The 25,994-nt window shown below is 30.2% G+C and overlaps 2 protein-coding genes and 2 non-coding genes across 4 annotated transcripts; 2 read left to right on the plus strand and 2 right to left on the minus strand.

Moving 5' to 3' along the window:
- Positions 1-1,250: 1,250 nt before the first annotated feature.
- On the plus strand, positions 1,251-1,324 carry trnan-guu (transfer RNA asparagine (anticodon GUU)). Its single transcript has one exon. It is a non-coding gene; the product is annotated as a tRNA-Asn (tRNA).
- A 10,162-nt stretch (positions 1,325-11,486) lies between these two features.
- Positions 11,487-12,869, minus strand: LOC136090977 (zinc finger MYM-type protein 1-like). The gene has a single exon (XM_065817959.1). It carries the CDS (start codon positions 12,867-12,869, stop codon positions 11,487-11,489), a length of 1,383 nt encoding a protein of 460 aa, XP_065674031.1.
- A 163-nt stretch (positions 12,870-13,032) lies between these two features.
- Positions 13,033-15,659, minus strand: LOC136090978 (uncharacterized). The gene is made up of 2 exons (XM_065817960.1): positions 15,517-15,659; positions 13,033-13,915 (listed from the first exon to the last, which is right to left on the minus strand). The coding sequence occupies exons 1-2, from the start codon at positions 15,657-15,659 to the stop codon at positions 13,033-13,035; spliced, it is 1,026 nt and encodes a 341-aa protein (XP_065674032.1).
- An 8,636-nt stretch (positions 15,660-24,295) lies between these two features.
- Positions 24,296-24,369, plus strand: trnan-guu (transfer RNA asparagine (anticodon GUU)). The gene has a single exon. It is a non-coding gene; the product is annotated as a tRNA-Asn (tRNA).
- Positions 24,370-25,994: the final 1,625 nt, after the last annotated feature.

Below are 25,994 nucleotides of genomic sequence, written 5' to 3' on the forward strand. Positions count from 1 at the left end.
TTTGAATTCAGAAAAACTCCTATGACTGATGGTTGCTAAGGCGTTGTTAGGGAATTTATTTTCAAGTGTCATCTACTAAAATGATATTAAATCAACTTTTGTATCATTTTTGAGACTAATTTTTTTTTTATATGTTCAAGGAATGGTTATAGAATCAAAATACCCAAAAATCTAAAAATTGATTTTTTTCAAAAAACTTGCTTTTTTTCAGTTGTGTGCCACCTTAAGAGATAATCCACTGCAATTCAAGCAATATTATCATATTCACATATTCTCAATAATACTCTCATCACATAGGCAGCAAATAAAAAAGAAACTGAAATTATGGGTAAAATAATGAGTTTAATAACATAAAAAGAATCATAAATTTCAAGAAGTTAATGGATAGTATCAATTAAAAAAATATTTTTAATTAAAAAAGACCAAACTGAAAATAAAAGATTATTTGACAGTGAACTCAGAAAAGTTCGAAATACTTCAGAGGCGACGACACCGAAAGGACGGGGGAGTGGGGTAGGGGGTCTAGGGGGCACGTGCTCCCCCACTTTTTTTTTTAAAGAAATTTTTTATGTCTTTTTTTTAAAGAAAATTCTAGATATTGAGGTCATTTTTTAAAAATTGGCAAGTGTGCCCCTCCACTTCGAAACCCATGTCGTCGGCCCTGTACTAGAAATGCTCACAAAATTGAGAGAATTAATGGGAGGCAACGGTACAATGTGCACCATAAAAAATGTATGTTAAGGTATATGATCAGGTAAAGTCAAATGAAATAAAATCTGCATAAATTATATTAAAAAATTAAAAGAACTTTTTCAGGATCTTCTGCGACATTTACGCTAAACTTGGGTATTCAAAATGTTCGATTGTCTAATAAAGAATCTGTCATCATTCGTGATATAGGACAAAATCAATTTTTTATACTAAATGAAACTTAACTGAAATTCCGGATTAAAGCGAAAAACTGTTGTACGTAAGTTTTAGCGCCATTTCGATGTAGTAAAAGTGATTTATTCAAAAAAAAAGTGAGGAAAGTTTAATTGCCTAGCCTAGGTTGTGATTTTAGTAATAATTAACATTTACTCAACTTTTTACAACTTAAAAGAATTTTAAGCAAATATTAGGTTTAAAAATAAATAAACTTCAATTTAAATAGGTTGTGATTTTAATAATAATTTACATTTACTCAACATTTCACAACAACAAAATTTAAAGTATATATTAAATTTAAAAAAAAAAAAAAATTTCAATGTGCTTCCGTGGCGCAATTGGTTAGCGCGTTCGGCTGTTAACCGAAAGGTTGGTGGTTCAAGCCCACCCGGGAGCGTAATTTATTGCCGAAGTTAACAAATAAAAAACATCTTTAATGCGAACTTTATAGCAAAAACAAATTCTTTCAAAGAATGAAATAATTTTAAACTTATCAATTACAGTTACCCTTCATTTGACAATGTTACCCGGGCAGTAACGAATGGGCGGGTGTCCGGGTACTCGTCGACAGCTTTATTACAAATTAATTACAAATTAACCCCGTTACAAATTTTTGCTGTTTAATTACTTTTAATGACAAAATTAATGTATAGTAAACGTAGTAGATACAAAAAACTTGCAACATTTGTTTAATATCAAATTTATTTATTAAACAAGAACTGTTTAATAAATAAATTTGATATTAAACAAATTTTTTTGTTTTATTATTATTATATCGATCATTAAAAAATACTCCTGAGGGCGTACCATAACTCTTGGACACCAAAATAACACAATGTAAAACAATCTAAAAAAGTCAGTAATAACTTTTTTTCAGATAGGTATACACAATCAAAACTCATGCTTATAGGGTAGCATTTCAAGCTTTATCCATTAAAAATTCTCCCATGTCCATCATCATGATTGCACTAAAACTCTAGGACATCGAAAGGACACTTTAAAGCATGCAACTAAAAAACATCTCAGGATTCTTATATAAAGTTATAATGCATGTTTTTAGTATAGCTATTACACTAACGGATAGTCTGTTCAAAATATATTTTGAACAGATATTCCGTCTTAAAGCAGGTAATTATAATTATCTGCTTTAAGGCGGAACATCTGTTCAAAATAGTATATCTATTACACTAACACTTTTTCTAATATAATCGGTCACTTCTTTTCTCTTAGGCATTTACGGCAAAATATGTTCCACTAGTGACTAGACTTACTTGTTCTAGTTGCGAACCTTATATAGATGATTCAAATAGAGAAGAGTCAAATAAAAATATCCAATATCTTTCTTTATTTAATAAAGACATACATTGTATGAAGGAAGATGGAATTATTGTTGAGCTAATAAAAATCAATACTATGTTAAAGTAAACATTGTTGCTCATAGTCAAACTACAAGTCCGGTTGCATGTTCAAATGTTAGGTCCATTCAGGTTTTACATGGTTTGCTCAGGAGCTTTGATCATTTTATGAAGGTAGTTATCCACATGGCGGCAGGTATCTTAACTTGGAAAAAATCGAAGATAAATAAAAACAAGACATTGCTGAAAGAAGAAAAAGCAAAACTGCAAGAAATTATCCAAGCTAAAACAGGAATAAAATGAGATTTTGCAGAATCTACTGTACATGGGCGGAATACAACAAGTGGATATTTTGCCAGAAAACCTTTACATAATACTGTACTGCGAAAGGTAATTACATATCAAATCAGACAAACTAGTTGAAATGTATGGCTTTCTTTTTTCCACAATTCTAAGACCAATGTCATCTGGCAAAAAAATTAATGTTGAGCTATACAAACAAATGCATCAGGAGCTAAACATCTTGCTTCTACAGGAATTTTATTGGTTAAATATAACTCCAACGCTGTACAAAATTCTTGCTCAAAACTAGGAGTTGGTATAAATAAATGATTTCACCGGTTTAAAATCATGAAGTGAAGAAGGAATGGAAGCTAACAATAAGCGTCTCAGATACTTCTTGGAAAAACTATCAGGAAAATTATTCAATCGGCCAATATAAAAGATTACTTCAAAAGATTGCTTTTTGTTTGAAATAAATTATTTTTGTAACACATGTGTATTTGTTAATTTTTCAAAACTAAATTCTTAGACTTTAATTTCAAGACGGCAACTTTGAAACTCATTTTTTTCAAAAACCGCGAATGGGGCCAACTTAAGCTCTGCAGTAAATGGGACCAACTTAAGCTCTGCAGTAAATGGGACCAACTTAAGCTCTGCAGTAAATGGGACCAACTTAAGCTCTGCAGTAAGTAGGACCAACTTAAGCTCTGCAGTAAATGGGACCAACTTAAGCTCTGCAGTAAATGGGACCAACTTAAGCTCTGCAGTAAATGGGACCAACTTAAGCTCTGCAGTAAATGAACAGTGGTCCGTTTGGGCTGTTTTGCGGACAAATTTATATAACTATTTGAAGGCAGGTCAAAATTGCCTCAGATTTATATTATAAAGTTGCGGCCTATGTGTTAACATCAGGGTAGCAATCGTGCAAAAAATGGGGTGCTGATCCGCCCAGGGCGTCACTTTTTTATGGGTGTTAAAAAAAAAGAAAAAAAATTCTTCTTTCTAGTTTTTAAATTTCCTAACAGCACTACCTCCTTCCTTTACTTGCTTGTATTTTCCATAAAGGAGCGGCGAAAACCATTTTCCAACCCCTGCAATTACTGTGTATGCAGCCTAAATTTTTACGCCGAATCAAACTTTTTAATTATGTAATTTTGTAAACCATAAATAATGATTTGTATTTACAAAATAAAAATATTGTATAGTATTTTATTTATGTTGCGTAGTTATAACTACAATTATTCATGCAAGCTATAGCTTGCATTAAACACAGGAATTAGGTAATGACATTCATCACTGAATTAAAACTTCCTATTTACGAATTCTAGCAATAGTTTATATTGAATTAAAACCCTCAAAAATTAACATTAAAAGCCATATATAACAATTAGCAATAAAAACTGTTTAACCACATAATCGTCGCCAAATGGGTTAAAGGTTTTTAAAATAAAATTATTCAATTCAGAATAAGAACAAACATTAAACACTGAACACGATAAAAACAATTTAGTAAAAGTATATTACTTTGTTTCTGGTAATTTCTCCGTTCAATATGGTTCTCTATACAGAACAAGAAGTTTTCAAAATAATATTAGATAACAATGTTAATTCAGCACAAGCATTAATTACAGTGTTTAAAATGTTAGAGAATATTAACGACATTGACGAACATTCAGAGTTAGTTTTAACAAATACATTTAGGCAGTTCAGCAACCTAAAAAAATCAATGTTTATTGCAAAACGTATCAAGATTGACAAAGAAGCTATAGTAAAGCTGGGAAAAGTGGAGGTAGTTAAAACCTTCAAATATATATGTAAATTAAACAAAAAATGACACAATTATTATAGAATATTTTTTAATTAGTGCAGGTATTACTGCATTTATAAACAAAACTTAATTTTGACAAAAATCATTATTATTACTTTTGTGATTATAAATCATAAAGTTTGATATTACTAATAATAATAATTAGAATTTTTAGTGTTACATATATAGTATTATTACAATTATATATATATATATATATATATATATATATATATATATATATATATATATATATATATATATATATATATATATATATATTACATATATTTCATATATAGGTTTTGCTGTCATTTAATGAAGATATGATAAACCAAGAAGATGACTACAATTCAGAAGAAGATACGCAAAGAAATAGATAAAAATGGGATAGTATTTCTCGAAAGTCAAAAATTCGAAGAACAGAAGAACTCTGGAAAAATGTAAACAAACTTGCTGAAATCGAGAATATTGATCTGAAAGAGGTTTGTGATTTCCTATTATCTAGATGTTCATCCTCTAGCTGTGTCAAAACTTCTCAAATAACAACTGTGACAGCTGTTGCAATCTGTTGTGATTCACTGCTGGGTCGATCAGCATACAGAAAACTGAGGAAAATGCTAAGAGCTAACAGTATCGATGTTTACCCAAGCTGGAAAAAGGTTCAAGACTTCAAAAATTCTATTACTCCTCTGAAAACCGTTCACCTACCTGAACCATATATTGGAGTTTACTCTAACTTTACAGAATCTGTCAAAATCACAGTAGCCCAAATTCTTAAGCTTGAAAATGTCCATAAAACAAATGAACTAACAAATTTAGTTCTTGAAATTAAATTTGGATATGATGGCAGTGGAGGACATAAAATGTATAATCAGCTACACAATGTAAATACCAATAGTATAATCATGGCAATGTTTTGCCCTCTGAAACTTTTAAACTCTAATGCAGATGGAAACAACTTAATATGGGAACAAATATCTCCAAACTCAGATTTTTCACAGAGGCCTCTTATGCTTCAAATGGGAAAAGAATCACGTGAGAATGCACAATCTTTAACCGTTTTTAATGCGGATATAAAAACAATGAAGGAGGAAGGTTTCATTATTATCTTCAACGGACAATATTTGAATATTAAAGTAAACATTGTTGCAGACAGTTTTGACAGAAAAGCATTAAATATATTTCAGGGCCTTGGAGGTGCTTACTGTGATCTTTGTGATTTATCTAAGGAACAATGTAAAGATATATGTACAATTGAACAGGGATTCGTTATAAATAGAGACATCGAAACCATGGAGCAGATATTTTTGGATTTAGTTCAAGAAGACGGCTCTTTAACTAAAAAGTCAAAGGATTATGATGTTCGCCATGGACAAACAGCAAGTCCAATAGCTGGTAATAACGTAACTCTAACGTAAGGTCTGTACAAGTACTCCATGCATTACTCCGTGGATTTGACCACTTTATAAAAGTTGTGGTTCATTTATCTGCAGGAGTTCACGCATGGACAGAGTCTAAGACAGCCAGTACTATGCACTTCCTTGAAATAGAGGAAAAAAATATACAGGAGTTAGTTGGAAAAAAAACAGGTATCAAGTGGGATTTTGCAGATTCATCAGGTCAAGGGGGTAGTACTACAACTGGCAACGTTGCTAGAAATCTTCTTTATAATGAGAAAAATAGAAAACTGATTACTGACTACATTTCAAATAAACATGCCAGAATGTTAGCAGAGCAGTACGGTTTCTTGTTGTCTAATATTATTCGTGCTATGTCATCTAGTCAGAAAATTAACATAAAAAAATATAGAGATATATGTAAGGAGACAAACATTCTTATTCGACAAGAAATGCCCTGGGTTAGTTTGACACCGACTATTCATAAGTTATTAGGACATACTTGGGAGCTTATTGAGTTAAATAATGATACAGGACTAAAATCATGGAGCGAGGAAGGCATGTAGGCCAACAACAAACAACTTAGAATATTTAGAGAAAAACCATCAAGAAAAACAAATCAGTTGCAGAACTTGGAAGATTGTTTAAAAAGACTCTGGTAGGGCTCTGACCCTTTAGTTACCGAGCAAAGGAACAAAGGTCGATTACAATGTAAATTGTGTAGTGAGATAGGGCATAGTAAAAAAACATGTTTCAAAGTACATGAAAATGACATTGTTAATACTTTGTTTATGTAAAATAAAAAAATTAAACTTGAGCGTTTGCTATTTTTTTATTCTTTTTAAAAGTTTAGATAAAATAACTAGTGTATTATGCTTAAAGAAACAATTAAACATAGTTTTTATAACCACAAATAACTTAAAAACCGGGTGTTTGGTAAATATATGTGGCATACCAAAACAATGGCAACAGTATGAAGTTTCTAAATAATATATGGTTTAGTATTACCAAATTTCCGGTTTTTGAGATATTTGAGGAAGTATACAAAATTTAAGAGATTTTTTTTTGCAGAAACTGACTTTTGCATTAAATTTTTTTAAAAGAAATGAAATTTTTTTATTAATAACGTTAAAAAAAAAAAAAGGAGTTAATACTTTTATTTTGTTCATTCAATTTCGTGAGAAATGAAATATTTTTTTTAATTTTTATTTATAAATCTGCTGCATATAATTAAAATTAGAAAATGTATGTGAAAAATCTAACTCTGCGGTGTGAACGTTTTTTTTACATGTTTTTTAAAACTTTGAAAGGTTGTCATTTCTTAACCAGGCATGATAATCACCTCTAGTCTTTTCCATTTAAGTCGAATTTTATTGTAGTTTAAAAAAATCATAAAAAAATTTTAGTCCAGAAATATAGATTTTTTCATTTTGTCCACCATTTGGACCACTGTGAAATGGGACCAACTTAAGCTCTGCAGTTAATGGGGCCAACTTAAGCATTACAGCAAATGAAAGCTTTTGTTTTGTAGTTTGTAAATCATATAAGGTTTAGTATAAATTATATAAGGTTTAGTATAAATCATATAAGGTTTAGTATAAATCATATAAGGTTTAGTATAAATCATATAAGGCTTAGTATAAATCATATAAGGTTTAGTATAAATCATATAAGGTTTAGTATGGCACTATTAGCGGTTTTTGAGATAATGAAAATGTTCAAAAACTATAACAAAATCATTTGCAAAAATTCACAGTTTTTATATCACTTTTATGAAAATTATCTAATTTTCTTGCTGAAATACTATTATTATTAGCCAGAAAAATGTATTTTTATGTAGACTCTTTATCCTTTATTGTTAAATAATAATTTTCCAAGTTTTAGATCAATAATCTTTTTTTTTTCATCACTTTTTTCAGAGTATACTCAAAAACTCTGTTGGGTTTCAAAGTGTTTTTTTTTTCTTCCAAATTGTAAACTTTGCATTCCAGTAACTATTTAAATAGACAAAAATTTTAACTTTTTTTTTTTTTTAATTAAATCTCCATGCCATTTAAGTATACAAAAATTAAGTTAAATTTTAATTTCAAAACATTAAATATTTTACTAATGTCCACTATTTAAACTACTATGCAAGGCCGAGTGGGCCATTTTAGTTGTGGAAACTGCTCCTTATATTGATTACAACCGTCTCTCAACTCTTTAGACTCCGAAACACTTTTCGGAGTTAAAGAGTTGAAAGGGGGTTGTAACCAATAGAAACAGGTTGATATAAATAAAACATATAATATATTTTATAATTCTTCTTCTATATAAATTGAAAAAAACTTTATAGCTTTCAAATTTAACTGAAAGTTAAATGAAATTTTGAAATTGTTACCAAATTTAACTGAAAGCCAAATTTCTATTTCAACTTCGGCACCGAAGTCGAAACCGAAGTCAAGTGTGCTTTTTAGTAAACTTCGTAACCCGAATTTTAATGAATATTTGCCGGTCCTTAGTCACACTAAAGGATTGTCCGCTTGTGTTTTAAATCTGAATGAAAAGCTGCATATGCTCATTGCAACAATCATAGACTTAATTTAGCTATTTGTGCCTTATACAAAGTGCAATATGTCAAGTATTTTTTTGGCACTATGTCATATTTTGCAATATGTCAAGTATCTTTTTTGACACACTTTAATGAGGTATCATACTTTTTAAACTTGTACGTACCAGGCAACAAATGTTAGAGGAGTATATTGAAAGTACCGTTTTCTTGGCTGTTAAAAAAAAAATTAAACGTTTTTGCAGAACATGTTAGGTGGAAAAAAAATACATTTGTTTTAGATACTAGAACTAGTACAAAGTCTTTTTCAAAGACTTTGTACTAGTTCCTACAAAAATGATTTCAGAAGTTCAACTTTTATGTGACACTAGAAAGGCTTCATCATATCATTTAGTGACTTTTATGGAACAGATCGACTGAATTCCCATGCTTTGACCTTGCGACGTTCATTAATGCGAAGCCTTTTGGTTAAATTTAAAAACGTAATTTCAATTTTAATATTACTGGGTCGTTAAAAGTGATAAATTTTCCTGCTTGTAAAAACATTAAAAATTTACCTGCTACTTTTCCATTAACTTCGTGTGAATGTGAGTGGACATATTATTCACTTTGGCACCTGAAAAATTATATGTTAAGTACTATGGTACAGTGTCAACAACACCGATTTGGTATAATCATTCTTTATATATAAAATGCTATGTTGTGTTTGTTACATTGGCAAATACTTTTTTTTTTTGAATTGATTTTTTTCAGATTTTATGTATTTGTTAGCAAGATTTAATAAAATAAAAATTTGAAAGCTTCCCTTTTTTAACTAAATGGGGCATTAAGAATGATTCTCTAAATACCTTTTTATATAATTTAAAATTGCATATTATAATATATAAAAATATTTTATTATAATTTGTGTTGTGTATATAAAATTTTGCAATTTGTAATTTATTTTAATAATGGTAAGGTAAAAGTATAGTTTTTAATAATATATTTGTAAATAATGTGTGAATATATAATTTTATAATCTAAAAGTAATGTGCCCCGGTAATACCCTTGCATATTTTTAAGTGAAGAAAGACTCTTAATAGATTAACTTGACCCCTGAACAGGATTCACACTCTTAATTTTAATTGTAAATGATAAGCAAATTTCTATTGCAGTTTAAGGTCACTGCTTTCTTCGAGTGTAGTTAAGGTGGTAGTAAACTAATAAAAGTGAAAAAAATTTTTCTTTTACTTTCATTATTCCACCAGTATAATCATCGTAGATTTCAAATTTTTAGTTGATTTAATTAAATAAAAAAAGCTTCACATGTTAAAACTTGTTTATAATGTATTGGTATAAAATGTTTTTAACTATTTTAGGTGCAAAGCTGCAGACTGCAACGACTTCTTGTTAATTTGTTTAGTATGCTGCCTTTATTGACATAATTTGCTTTTTGTTTCAAGCTGCATTCAAACTTTATTTTTTATGCTATAGTATCTCTTTTATCTTTTTAAAATAAAAATAATATGGGTGGATTAAAGAGAAAGCAATTATTAAACAGAATATACAACAATAAAAAAGCAAACTTCTGTGGAAACAGATATAAATAGATTCCTTCTTCAGTAACGAAAGCTTTATCTTTTGTTGAATCTGCTACACATTCTGCTTCTTCAAAAAAATTAAATATTGCTGATAGAGTTTTTCAAGATTTTCAAAGTACAGATTTAAACTTTGTTATGAACTTTAGTTTGTTAGAAAACGTTATAATGCTACTGAAATGCCTTAATTTGTGTGAAGATAATGTTTATTTAATGTTTGATTCCTCAAAAAAGTATGGTTTAAGTATTGGTTTAAAAATATGTTGTAACAGTTGCAATTGAAAAACTGAGTTTTATTCATCTGCTACATTTTGTAAAAAAAGTTTAATTGAACTACAAGATCCTAGTAAAAGCAAATGTAGTGGACAAAAACCATTTGGTATTAACACACGTGTCATTGTGGCTTTTCATGATATGGGTAAAGGGTTATTGTCATTTGAAAAATTTTGTGGAATAATGAATATGAAGCCACTTATGAACAAAAAAAACTACAATAAAACTTTAAATAACCTGTTTGATGTTTATCAAAATTTAGTTGACCAGAACATGAAAAATGCTGCTGAGAAATTAATCTCTTCAGGTGAAACATCAAGAGACATTGTTTGTAGCTTTGATGGTTCATGGCAAAAGCATGGTTTTACTTTGAATAACGGAGTTGTTTCTGCAATTTCAGTTGAAAGTGGTAAATGTATTGACTTTCAAATAGAAGCAAAAACATGTAAATTATGTTCAATATGTTCTATTAAAGTTGGTGAATTAAAATTATTACGTATACGTGGTAAAAGTCACGTAGATAAACGTGATGAAAGTCGCGCATTCATTTATGATTATTATTTTAATGACTATTGAAGTTTTATTATTGCCATGGGAATTATAACTCTGTATTTATATGCGATTTTATGTAATAGAACAGAAGGTTGAAAAACGCTCAGATAGTTGTTTTTAATATATATATAAACCAATGCAAGAATGCAACACAATATGGAAGTTAAAAAAATACACGTAACCAGTTAAATATGAAAAGTTCCAGTCATCACATTATCAAAAGTGTAAAATTAGTCATACTGGATCATCATAAGCTAGGAATCAAGTGGTGTTTTGAAACTTTTTCATCATTCTGAAAAGAAAAACAGTTTAAAGTATACCACATATCTTGGTGATCGAGATAGTAGTTTTTATACCAGTGTTGTCGTTGCTAAACCTTATGGACATAATGTAGAAATTAAAAAATCAGAGTGCATTGGTCATATTCAAAAACGAGTTGGCACGCGTTTAAGAAACTTAAAAAAAGCAGTAAAGAAACTTTAGGTGATGGTAAAAAACTAGGAGGAGCAGGTCGTTCGACAGAAGATGTTATTGACACATTGCAAAATTACTATGGCAAAGTAATCGGACAGAACATTGGTAGTTTACATGCAATGAAAAAAAGTGTAGCAGCTGTTCATTTTCACTGTTAAAAGCAGCGCCGTAACTAGCTTTTCTAATGCCCTGTGCAAAATTTCATTTTTCGGCCCCCTAAGTCTAACTTTTTTTTGGAAAAATTGTAAATATAAAATATATTTTAATTTATTATTTTTAAAAATTTCTTTATTAAAATTGCACTTTTCTCGCTTTCATTTGCGCAAATTCATTTATAACGTCGTCATAATTAATATCTTTAACAATGTTATATTCAATAGATATTATTGAAAGATTAGATAATCTTTCTTGTCCTATAGTAGATCTTAAATAATTTTTAATCAATTTCAATTTACTAAAACTTCTCTCACACGACGCAGTAGTAACTGGAAGAGTGAGAAATATCCGGATAGCAATATTAATATTCGGATAAGACTCAATTAAGCCAAAGTCATGAAGTGCTTGCAAAATATCTAGTGGAGTTGCAGTTTTAATATTAGGTATTATTGTCGATGCTTCAAATTTAAAGCTTTGTATCTCACAGGTGAACTGGTACATATTTAAATCTTTGCTATACTTAATTGCTAAATCTGCAGCCAACTTTTTTAAATCCAAAACGCTGGTCGATTCCAAAGACATACCATACAGAAAGGAAAAACCATTGCAGATAGTTCGCAGTTGCTCATAACGCCAATCTAGTTGAGACAATAAAGTATCAAAAATCTTGTAAATTTGCATTTTGAACAAATGTTCTGGAGTCATATTACTTCCTTCATCTGTTGCCTCATAATTTGCCATTTTCTTAACTTTTTTCTTGTGTTTATCAGGAAATCCAGCCTGTAAATTCATTGTTTCAGCTAAATTCTTTGCTTCCTGAAAATTTTGTTCGAAATCTGCTTCTCGTAGTCCTTGTAATGTACAACGTAGTGCATCAATTAATTTTGCTGCATGGTCAATTGATATATCTTTTCGTTGTAATGCCTTATTTGTTCTGTCAATGCATTGTAGAATTTTATTCCACATAGAAAGGGTACAGATAAATCTATAATTAATTAGTAACAATAAACTTTTTGCATTTGATACAGCTTCTGGATTTGATAAATCATTTGAAATCGATTCCAATCCTTTCTTTACTTCTGATAGATGTAAACTTAGTGATGTTATTGCATTGACTTTTGATGACCATCTTGTGTCCGAAAAACTTTTAAGTGTCAATTTTAAAGACTTCATTAAAATTTCCCATCGTGTTGTTGATGACGAGAAAAAATTGAATAATCTTTGCACAGTACCAAAAAAAGTTATCATTTCTGGTGATGTAGAGCCAGCATGGACACCAGCTAAATTTAAGTTATGAGCTGCACACGGTATAAATATTGCCAAACTATTAATTTCCAAAATACGCGCTCTGACTCCTTTGTATTTTCCCGCCATATTAGCACCGTTGTCATATCCTTGTCCTCTGGCATCATTAATATCCAGTTTATCACCTTCTAGTTTATTTAAAATTTCAGTCGTTAAACCTTCTCCTGTTTTTTCATGTGAGTGAATGAAGTCGATGAAGCTTTCTTCGATCATTACCTTACCATTAGAATCAACATGGACGTATCGTATCATCTAACTCATTTGTTCTTTCTTTGATATATCAGGAGTGCAGTCGAATAAAATTGTGTAGTATTTTGATTTTTTAATTCTAGATATGATTTCGTTTCTAGTTTTATCACCAATTAATTTTATTATTTCATTTTGAATAATGTGTGAAAAATATGAAACAGAACCTTTTTTTATGTTTTTCAATATGTTCTTTTAAAGTTCTATTATAATGGCTAGCAAATTCTATCAAATTTAAAAAAATTCCACAATTTGAATCTCCAATTTTTTCATTTGAACCTCTAAGAGCAATATTATTTTTGGCGCAGAATAGAATAGCATCTACAACGATTTTTAATATTTCACGCCATACCATTTTTTCTTCATTAATTGAATTAATTAAATAATCATCGAGTGTGTTCCCTGATCTTATATTTGTTTCCATCACTTTCAATTTTACATAATTGTTTCTGTGATCAGATGAATTTTCATGTTGTGGAATAACAGGATGAAGATGTTGCCAATCACGGAATCCTTTATGGGGGTCTGTAATATTATGAGATTTGTGGCCAAAAAGAATACAAGGGAAACAAAATATTGCGTTTTGATTTATAGAATATAACAGCCATTTTCTTATAACCATTTCTCCATTAATATGTTTCACATAAAACCAATCCTTTGTAAATTTTCGCCCTGCATTGTCTGCTGATATAATGGTATTAACGTTTACATTATTGCCTTGTTCTGGACCATGCTTGACAAGGGAATATATTACATTATTTGAAATAGCAGGCCAAGAATTTGGGTCGTTGTAATTTAGCATTATTTCTTGTGGAATAATATTGACGTTTGGTGTAATAGATGACGAATTTATAACCATATTTTCAATTTCAACATTAGTAGTACATGTATTTTCGACATTTGTACTTTCGACATTTTTATTTTCGACATTTGTAATAATATCATTATGATCAATTAAACTTATAGGTTGCAATTGTAGCACAGCATCTTCATCTTGTAAATCAAAACTAGGTCTAGATATATTAGTTTCTTCAATTTGTGGATTTTTTTAAAGCCATTTAGTAAATTGCTGCGACATTGATTTGCATTCTTCTTGTTTTTGCTTGTTAATTTTTCTTTTTTGAGCGCCCGATAATTGTTTTGACATTGTTTGACTAGATAAAAATAATAATATTAAATATAAATTTATGATTTATCTCTGGAGCTACTAGATTACCAGATATATCGAAAATAAAAAATTGTAAAAAAAAATTTATCGGTAAATTGAAATATGTGCTTGCCAACGCTATCTTACGATTCAAGTGTTTTATTAAGTTTTTATTATTTTAGAAAGCTTACCTGATGATTTAGTTTAATGTAATTAATAGAATAATTGGCATGATGTGGTTTAATAATTAGTTTTTTTTATAGCTATTTTTAACCAATCTATATTTAAATAAAACAAACTTACGATGTTTTTATAAACGAGTATATTTTAAATACTAATTGGAAATTATAAATTGTAATAATGTGTCATTAATAATGTGTCATTAATAATGACAATAAGTTTTTTTATGTTGCTTTGATTAAAAATGAAAATTGCTTCACACATTTTTTAAATTCACCACATTACTACACACACAATACGTTTTATTCTATTGCCCACCAGGTATCGTTGATTGAATTCGCGCCAAAATATTACAATTTGGAATTGGAAATGAATATAGAAATTTTAAATTGCAGTATAGAATTAAGTAGCACTGTATTGAAATACAATATAGTGCTACTTAATAGGAAAAAAAAATTTTAAAAAATTAAAAAAAAAATTAATAGAAGTATTTATTAATAGAACAAATAAATTTTCGTCAGTTTAAAGTTCCATTTCAAGGCCGCCTTATCTATGGGCCCTGTGCAAGTGCACCTGTTGCACCTGCCTAGTTACGGCACTGGTTAAAAGTCATGACTATGAAACACGCCATCAATTTTGTTTGCGCACCAAGGATTTTTGGGGCAAATTCCAGGCTGATAAAGTGACTGGAAAAAAAACATTTGTAACACATATATTTGCAACCTCTACTAGAATTATGTTTACAGCTAATTGCGTTCTACTTTTGCGAGTGATTTTGTGTTCTCAAATAACACCAAAACTTCCAACTACTAAAATGCATATATTTTGACCTTTTTTGGTCAAAATCCAAAACTTTTAGTGTATGTTGTAATTGCATAAGTAAAGGATCACAAGCCAAACTTTCAGTTCAAATTTATTTACGGTTGCTGAAAAAACCCTGTCGCCAGTTATTCATTCTTAAGCTTTTGTGTATCAATAATTAATTTTTTTTTGCATAATTAATTTTTTTAACTTTAAAAATTTTTACTTATATTTTAATCAGATAATATATGTTATGCACTATTAAAAATTAAAAAAAAAGTTGAAATGCAAGATTTTTTTTTAATGGTATACTACCACCTTAAGCCGAGTATTTTCAGTTTTTGATTGTAATTAAAATGTTTCATAAATAATATTACGCATTGTTGGAGAAGTAGAGAATTTTACTAATACAAAACTCGAGATGCGGTTTAATGTACAACTGGTACAGTTTTTTTTATTGCTAGAGAGCTCTGACACCGAAATGACTTCTTAAGACAACCAAGCATTTGGTTGCCAACCCACGCTGCTGCTTCTACTTGTACTTTGAGATTGTTAGATATTAGTACTTCAAGGTCACGCTCATTGCATGTTGGATCTAGATTGCGTCCGTTACCATCAATGTCAATCATGGTATTATTAATTAGTTTTTGCAATAAACAACTTGCATAACTTTGCACTTCTCAAAGTTGAAATTCACAAGGCAGTTGTAGGACCAATTTACAGCGCTGTCGGTGTCAGTTTTTCATTGTCAGAGGAAAATTCATCGACATCGATAACTCATATAGCCTTAACATTATCGTCTTATAATTTGGTATGGTTGTAAATGCAGCGTGGTAAGTCATTCATGTTAAAAACACAAATAGCAGTGACGCAAGAACTGATTCTTGAGGGACGCTACTCATCAACCTTTTCCATTCCGACGTTTATTTTCTAATTATTTTTCATTGTTGTTAACAGCTGGCCTCAAATGTTATAGACGTGAGTCTTATAAAGAAGTCGTAGTGTGACACTTTGTCGAATTTGGGAAAATCATTTATTTTTAATTATTATTAGTAGTTAATTAATTAACTAGGTGTCCCCGGTAAACTGCTTCCGTTAAATTGTTGCGAGATTCGATAAGGCTTGTAAGCAATCTTTGTGATGTACAAAACCATGCTGAAATTTTATTATTAGATTGTGCACAGTGCCTTATAATCCAATCTATGGTAGTTCTCTCAGTCACCTTGAACAATATAAATGAGAGGCACCAGCTTGTAGTTTTGACTTTGTTTTCCTTTTTTAGGATGGCCGTGACATTAATTTGCGTTGAGATTTTAGCACTCCTTAGGGAGTTATTGAGCCTTAACAAATAAATTAATTAATTTAGTTTTTTTTTTTAATTTTGCTATTTAAAATTGTTAATAATTTTTTTTAGAATAAGCTTAAAAGTATTTATGAGATTACTGATGTTATAAAACTTGCTCAGAGCAGGCGTATTATTTGTAGAAGTTTTGACTTAAAAATTTTAGATTCAGTTTGCACAATTTAGACGAATGCAGAAATACTAAGTTAATGCGTTGGTTTCACAAAATTTACTCTCCAATGAAAGGAAAGTATAGAACGTACAGAATATTAAGGAGTAGGCCAAACGTTTTGTAATTTCTATTGTCGAGAGTCCAATAATATTGTTGGTAGCTTTTACTATGTCTACTCGCAGAGCAGAGTTCAGACAAGTTAATTAAATCATTCTGCGTTTGATGTGGCTTATAACAGTCACTTTCAGCAGCTGTATCATAATGATTTTTTTTCATAAATATTGTCTCCTCCCTTAATTCTATACTCATAATGTTATCATGCATTTTCTCTGTTACTTTATTTCCTATGTAATACCAAATCATTTACTCCTCAAAATATAACTGAAGAAACGATAGGATGCAGCTTCTTTTTATATATATTTGGATCTCTTATTTTTGATGCAAATTTTTCAAGATCTCGTTGAGAAAAAGTCCTTAAAAAGCATCTTTCAATCGATGTAAGTATGACAACTATAGGAGAATTTAGATAAGATTTTAGGGTTTCTTGTTCCCATTCTCCTATCTCAGTAATTTTTTTTTGCGAAGAATTTTTTTGTCATACATATGAAAGTAAAAAAATTGGGAATATTCTTTTTGTTTAAAAGTTGGTTATTTCAAACATTTAAAAAACCTTCCTACACCACTGTATACACGGACACATCACTGATCAGCTGATCATAATTAAACTCATCAGCCTAACTCAACAAACGGAAAGAAAATAACAACAAAAAGGAAGAATTTGTCTTAATAATCTACTTGAAACTTGCGAATACCTCAAAGAAGCAGCCTACAAAGGTCACCTAACTGACATCATATTTACACAGCGATTTTTTTTTCCTTAAAAATTCCCAGAACTTTTTTAAAGAAATACGAAATTTGGTACAAAACGCACGCAATTTTTTGATTGTTATGAAAAGTTGCAAAAAATTACTATCTTTAGCAGTGGTTTCCAACCTGTTCTAACCCGTTCCCCAAATTATATTTCATAAAACCTTCATGGACTCCTTTTCTTTTAAAAACTTTTACAAGGTGAAAATTTTAATAATGTAACTTTTATTCATCAGGATAATATTTTGCTTAAGGTATTTTTGATTAGACTGTCTAGTGACAGTCTATTCAAAAATATTCCAGTCTATCAATGACACAAAAGTATTTTATCTTAGTTAATATATGATAAAAAAGCAGATCAGTGGAAAATCTGGTACTTCTTACTAGCAATTAATATCTGAAAATTTGGTTTAATTTAATATCTGCATTGATATTGAGTCTATTTCTTTTTTAGTTTTAAGAGATAGCATAGCTGAAAATTCGGCTTCACAAAAATGTGATGTTGAAAATGGAATAAAGACTTTAAGTGCATGATGAACACAATGGATATAAATTCCACATTTTCTTCCAGAAGTTATCTAATGGTGTTATTTTGAAGTGATCCTTAGCCGTGGTATCATCCTTTAACTCTATAAATTCTTCTTGCGCTTCCTCTTTTTCATCTTTTACATCACAAGAAAGTGGTGATATAATAATTTTACTGCTGAAAAGGTTCTCATCTAGAATATAGTTACCCAACTCATTAATCAAATCAACTAGGTGACAAACTATTTCTATCTTTGTAATTTTGGGAAGCATATTATTTCCAATCACGCAATTAAAATTTTGAAACATAATCGAATTTCCATTGCTAATTCTAGTCTTATACAGTTTGAGCATTTCAATAAATTCATTCAGTATTTCCGAGTGTGTAATGACATTAGCATTTTTGCCACAATATGACCCACAATGTTCACATGATAAGCCGTTGTTATTTCATAATTGTCAAATTTACAATATTCTACCTGTCCACTTTTCATTTGAAATAAAAATTAGTTCACTTCTATTCTAAGCTTGAAAAATCTTTCCAAAAATTTTTCAGCAGAAAGAAGTTGAGTGTTGAGAGCAGAGGATTTTATATGACCAATTTGACTAATTGATTAAATACAGCTTTCAAACTACCTGGTAAAGTTTTGGTTACCAAAGCCTGTCAATGAATAAAACAGTGAACACCAACTACATTTGGAGCAATCTATTTCACTCTAGTCTGCAATCCAGACTTCACAACCAATTTTACGGGGGATGGGGGTGACACCACCATCCTCCAAAGATTGTGATTATCAATCACAATTTTTGGAAGGATTTTCCATTTTAATTGTTTTTCATTGAAATACTGTTTAAAAATTTCCATATCTTGTTATATAATATCATAACATATTGTTGTTTTAAGCATAGAAGAAAACAAAACTCTTCCTTGAACTTGTTATTGCGAATATACCTACAAAATACAATTAATTGCGCTATTGAAGATCTATGGACTCATCCAACTGAATAGAAAAATATGGTGATTCTTTATTGAATATGGTGATTTTTTGGTCTTTGAGATAGCTAACTTTGAGACATGGAGCAAACTCCAAACATTTATGTGTTTATACTTATGTCAAATAAGGATGCTTTGCAAAAAATTGCGATGATTGGAGCCTGGGAACAAAAAACCCCCCTAAAACTTTTGCCCCGCTACTCCAAACGTGAGAGCAACAGGTTGATAAAATGTTTTTTGTACTATTCTTAACTACACTTATATTTATCGATAAATTTTAAATTTCATAGTAAAATATTTCAACATTTAAAAATTATGACCATATAAAGTTTAAACCCCGCTCAATTTAAGGAAAAATTTTTTTTTGTTCCCAGGCTCTAATCATCGCAATTTTTTGCAAAAGCATCCTTATTTGACATAGGTATAAACATATAAATGTTTGGAGTTTGCTCCATGTCTGGAAGTTAGCTATCTCAAAGACAAAAAAATCCAGGATCCGCCCCTGGTACCACAGGATCTGTTCTCGGGCCACTTTAATTTCTCATCTACTTAAATGATCTACTAGACAAAATACTGTACCATTTCAAAATGTATGCAAACGAATTTAAATTAATTAGGATTATTAAATCAAAGGAAGACACCATAAAACTCCAAGACAACATTAAAGAAGTAGTGAAGTGGTAATACACACGACTCATGTGTTTTAACGTAAATAACTGCTTAAGTCATGCACACCGGTTGCAACGGCAACAAAAAATATTTTGCAATCTACACAAAGAACGAAACTGTAGGTCAACTGCACCAGCTATTGCGCAAAACATCTGAAAGCGTTGTAATCACTAATGATTTAAAGGTCAAAATGAAATTTAATAGTGAACTTTTCAAAGCGATTGCCATAGAGAGAATAATAGCATTATAAAGTCACTTTATGAGAAAATGTGACTAATGCCCTTTTCAAAACCACTGATTTAATTGTCACCGTTTTTTTTAATTATCAAATAATGCAAACTTTGTTCCTAACTTGCAGACTTAAAATAAAATTTCTGATGTATTGGATTATTCAAATTTAAAATATTTTTAAGCTGATGTTTTAAATAAAAAAAGTTCAACTAATTTTTTCTATGTAACTCAAACAAACACTATTTTTGTATAGATTATCCTGGTTCAGGTTGTTTTAATATTTAAAGAAACTTTTCTTTTTTTCATATAACTTTCAAAACCTTTTTACTACCCCTAATAGTTAATCTAAAGAACACCATTTTGGAGTCTTTATATCCCTTTTGCTCATTGTTGTTAACATGAATTTAGTTAAAATCTTTTCAAAAAGTGCCTTAACCCACTATAGATCTTAATTCTAATTGGTTCTGACGTATATTAAATATATATACTTGTCAAAATACAATATTTCTATCGTTTTTCACAAAAAATACTAGAAATCCGTCTAAGAAAGAGCATACAATTAAGAAAAATTGTCAATAAACGATCAGAACAGATCATATTATTAAACTTTGGTGTTCATTTCACCTAAAAAGCGTATTTATTTAAAACCTTATTTAAATTTGGACAGGCGATCGTGATTTTAAGAAGATTTTTTTTATATAAAAAAAGAATCTTTGGTCTGGGTTTTTTCGCTACAAACATTTATATTTTATGATACCACAAAATTTATCATTATAATTTTGATACACACCTGACCATTTAACGTCAATAAAATATCCTATAGACGCTATAATACTTTAAAGTTGCCTTAACTACATCGAATAGCTGAAGATTAGTAGAGTCATGACAGTTTATTACCTATATTATATTTATTAGGTTATGCATAAAGACTTGGTTTTTTTACAAGAAACTATTTTAAAGGATGCGTTTCTTTCAGTGGCATAACTAGAGGGAGCATAAACCCGCAAGACAAGGAGGCCCCGGAGTTCATAGGGGCCCGTGAAGATTTATGAGTCTTTATTATTCTTACAATCTCATATTATTCACATTTCTCAATTTTTTAATATGAGTGAAACCAAACAACCCAGTTAGCATACTGACCGGTTCAGAAGACGTCTTTTTTAGGATCAAATACCGGAAGAACAATCAAAGCTCTAAAATTATGGGGGAAAGCCAAACTTCAATTTACTAATTGGAAATTATTTATATGAATATTATAAGTGATTGATTTACTGAAATGGAAAAAGTTTATTTTAAAATCTTGTCAGTTTTTAACCTCAAAACTTAATAATAACTTTTGAAAGATAATCTAAATAAATAAGCTAAATTATTACTACAGAATTATCCTGGCAATTTATAAAAACTTTTCAAGCCCATTTACTTAATGCAATCATTTTTATTAAAATTGATATAGTAACAACTACAATAAAAGATTTAGCCAACATACTGCTCATTAAATACAGTTTTATGGAGTGCAATTTTTTGAATAAAAACTTAGCAATATTGCTATTGATGACAATAACAAATTAAAGTTAATCAAACATATTTAAGAAATATGTCTTAGGAAGGTCTCAAAAACTGTGCAAATTTAGCAATAGAAAACAAAAAAGCACAATTGTGCTTTTTCGTTGTTCAAAGATGAGAATTAAAGTGCGAAATTTGAGAATAAGAAGGCAAGAAATATCTTCTAGATTAGCGTGACATAGGACCGTCGACGATACGTTGGCTAATTGTGGCGTTATTGTTGGCGCCGCCAACCATAACGCCCCAATTAGCTAACGTAAGCGCCACAATTAACAAGAGTTAAACTAACAATATGCCATATATGATCAGAAAGTAAATTATTAGATTCACAATAAAAGATTAATTGCTTGTAGATTAAAGCCACAAAAACCTTGCTTATGATAGAAAGAAGACTAATGAGACAGTAGTTAGACAAGTCAGGTTGCTCTCAAGAATTTTTAAAAATAGGGATAACAGTACCGCTTTCCAGCAGGCTGGAAAACAAGACTTTGATAAGTACTTGTTAAATAGTTTTAAAAGTATAGACGACAGCTTCGGAGAACACTTCTGCAAGACTATAACAGGTATGTTGTCCGGACCACAAGCTGTGGAAGAGTCTAAGCAGGAAACTACTTTATATCGAGAGGGTGGAGTAATACGAACGTTAGCCAATGGAATAACCTGTTTGTTGGCTATATCAGGTAAAACTCGAATAGTGGAATCAAGAGATGATACTGATAAAAAGTTTTTAGCAAACAATTCAGCTTTGTCTTTAGGTGAGGTGACATAATCTGAATCATACAAGAGAAGAGGAATAATACATTTGTTCTTAATATAGACAATTTTTAAGATTCTCCAGAAGTTACGAGAGCCTAATTTTTGTCAGCCGAAGAAAATAACTGAAAGAGTACCAGTCAGCTTTAAGGTAGTTATAAGAAGGAGATTCTGATGACAAAGAAGAATGAGATAACAGTTTTAGAGAGATCGAATCGTGATCAAAAACACTTAAGGCACATAAAGGTACATAAGGGTGAATGAGGAGAAACTTAGCACTGACTAGGATCAGAAAAAAGACATAAGTCCAGTAGAAAACGTAATTTATTTGGATTGTTTGGAAAGTTGATTATTTGTGTTGGAGATTGAGAAAGGCAAAGGTTATGGGCCTTAACGCCTGCAAAGTCACTAAAACTAGAGCCACGCCATTCAGTGTGATTGTTACCAACAACAACAATATTGGCTGAAGGATAATGAAAAAGAGCTTGATTAATTTGATCAGAAATATCATCAAAAATAGTTCAATCTTGAGATAAAGGAGAGCGATATGGGACAAAGAGAAAGACGATAGAGTGAAGTGGTACTAAACAAAAGCACATAAAAAAAATATTCTGTCGTTTCAAACCTAGTTTCCTGACAAATAGGTGAATTCTTACAAATGTAAATGCCTAGACCAAACATGTAACTATTGGAGTCAAATATTAAAGTTCTGCTGAGTCTTATTTTTTATAAAGTTCACCAAACCTTCTTGCTCTTTGTAAGATTAGTTTGAGATCAGCTGTCTCATCTAGTGGTCTTAGTGTTGATGGTTATCTTCTTTAAATCGAATTAAAGGAAGATAAGTGTTGATGGTTATCTTCCTTTAATCAAATTAAAGGAAGATAACCATCAACACTAAAATCACAAGATGAGACAGCTGAACTCAAATTAATCTTACTAAGAGCAATAAGGTTTGGTGAACTTTGCAAGAGATAAGACTCAGCAGAAGAAAAATTACTTTGAAGATCACGAATACTGGTGAATGATAGATTTAGAGAACTTGGTGATGACAATGGTTTTTGTATTTTAAAGCTTTTGGTGCTTTAGAAATTTTTAAATTTGTTAAAGAAATAGACTCAAAGCACAAAGTACATAGTGCACTATTTTATAGTCCAAGCGATTGCCTCATTACTGTCAAAAAACCTTAAGCCGTAACAAAGGGCTCCAAATGTGGCCTTGGCAATACACACCAAAAAACAAGGGCACCATCCATGCGCAACATAGCACTAATAGTAATCTAACATTTAACAGTTGTTGATAGAATCAGCCTCTCTGAGAGCTACTACAGAGGTCGGGAAAACTGACTACCAGCCGGCCTCAGAACCATAAATCTGAGTTTTAGAGCTGTACCCTCATTATAAGATAATATAATGAGTTGCCTAGTCATAAAAACAGAGACACAAACAAAACCCATGCATTGAGTCAAGAAGATCGAGTATTCAACATCTTAAACTGGACGCGCCAGCCTAATTGATGAAGTGCCAGCCTAATCACTGAAAACTAGAGAAGTATGGTGTAAAAACTTCTGATTGCCGCCGCCAAGGTTACGGCAATGGAGTCAATATGTCTAGAAAATACAATGGCGTCCAAACTCACATCCATTCTCTCTGAGAGTCAATAAGATTTTTTCTCACTCTTTAAATCTTATTGGTGTCCATGCTGCTGAGGTCTCCCCACTTATAATTACGTTATGGGAAAAACTGATCAAAAATATTGACCGTCTTATTAAAGGAAAACAATGACACAAGGTGGTCTGCCAAAAAAGAAGCAGTCACACAATTGCACAGATAAATCAAAAAAGTTCTTCAAGTTTTGTAACTCTTTGTCCACAAATTAATGAAATCCATGGGACAGGGGCACAGTCTTCTTGCTTTCCCAAAGCACAAAGATGGCTGGGTATGGCCCTGTGTGTGTACATATATGTGTGCGTGTGTGTGTACACATATATATACATATGTGATACATACAATTCTTTGGCAATAATGGGGGATGCATACCCCATTATTGCCAAAGGATCATAAGTGCATAGTGTTGTCACTAAATCATACGGATTTAGGCTTTACGTAACTTTTATAAAAATATATATTATATTAGTTCTACATAGCCGTGTGCTTCCGTGGCGCAATTGGTTAGCGCGTTCGGCTGTTAACCGAAAGGTTGGTGGTTCAAGCCCACCCGGGAGCGTTGAAATTTTGCATTTATCCAGAAGAATAATTGATTGCTTTATTATGCATTTAACCTGAAAAATAAAACATAAGCAAATTTGTGTTTTTAAACTTTTTTCTATTTCTTTTTCTTAATCTTTTTTTCAACCTTTATTTACGTTTAAATTACATTCAAACAGGTTTAGAGTCGTTACATTTTAAAAATTTTTAAGTAAAAAGTTAAAGTACTGTTTCTAAAAGTAACATAGTACAAGTAAAAAGTAGTGCTAAAAGTAGTGTTAAGTAGACTAAATACTTAATTAAATGAAAAAGGTACAGTACGTTGACAGTACTTTTTTAGTTACAAAGTAAGATGTACTTTTGCGCGTCGCAAAAGTAAATCTTTAACATTCAAGAAATAAGTTTTTAAATCATCATTGAATAAAACTAAATATAATCACAATAGCAGCTGCTGATCAAAGTTTTCATCTGCCATTCTAGTGCGGATTAGCATGCAGCGGCTCTTACACTTCAACCATAGCACAGAGTTTAGCAAAAAAGTCCCTTCAGTCAAAATTTTTTATACCCTCAAAAGTCAAGAGTTGTTTAAAATCCTTAAAAATCATATTCTAGTTATACGATGTTTATATATGTTGAATTTGCTAAAGAAGACTGCGCATAAACTTTTTTGTTTGTTTGTCTGTTTGTTTTAAATATATTTTGCTATAATCATATATTTATTTACAATATTTCACAGGCCTATTGCGAACAGCATCATCAGGTGTAATAAAAAAAACTTTACAAAATTTTACAAATAGGGATGGCAATCCCGGGATTCCGTACAAATTGTTCGTCCCGAAATCCCGGTATTAGTCTCCAAAATTTCCCGGGATTTCGGGACTCTCTTAAAAAAGTAAAAGTACAAAAAGTTTCAGCTTAATTTGTAATTAAGAAATTTAGACATAAAATGTAAATATAGGCTTTGGAATTGTAGCTGCTTGGTTTTGTAGCTGTTTATCCTCTTTGCAATGTTTTCTATTTATTCTCCCTCTTTCTGTATTTTATAGAAAATGTAAACTAAAAACATTATTGCTTATTTGCAATATTATACTATATATACATTTTTTATATGTTTAATCGTACATATTTTGTACGATTAAACATATTAATACATATTTTGTACATTATTACATATTTTGTACGATTAAACATATAAAAAATATATATATAGTATAATATTAAAACCAATATATTATCAAAAATAAATAAAATTTTAGCACTTGCTAATTGGAAGATCAAACATTTTTAATAAAAGAAATACCTTTTTATTTTGAATTTTCTAATTCATTCTAATTTCAATGTTTACGTGATTTTAATTTGATTTTTATATCGACTCAATTTAATTACAAATATGTGCGTGATTTACAAAATTTTAATTAATGAAGTTATCAAAATATTAAGCATCAGTGTTACGTTCGTTCAACTACGTTTAACTAGGGTCAACGAAGTTGAACGTAGTTGAACGTAAATAAACGTAACGTAGTTTTGTTTCAATTACGTTACGTTTATTTACGGTATTTTTGTATTAATCATCTTAGTTAAACGTAGTTGAACAAAGTTGAACGTAGTTGAACCAAATACATTTTTGAACAACCTAATTAACTT

Source organism: Hydra vulgaris, chromosome 14 (assembly GCF_038396675.1).
Source record: "Hydra vulgaris chromosome 14, alternate assembly HydraT2T_AEP".
Classification (NCBI taxonomy): Eukaryota; Metazoa; Cnidaria; class Hydrozoa; order Anthoathecata; family Hydridae; genus Hydra; species Hydra vulgaris.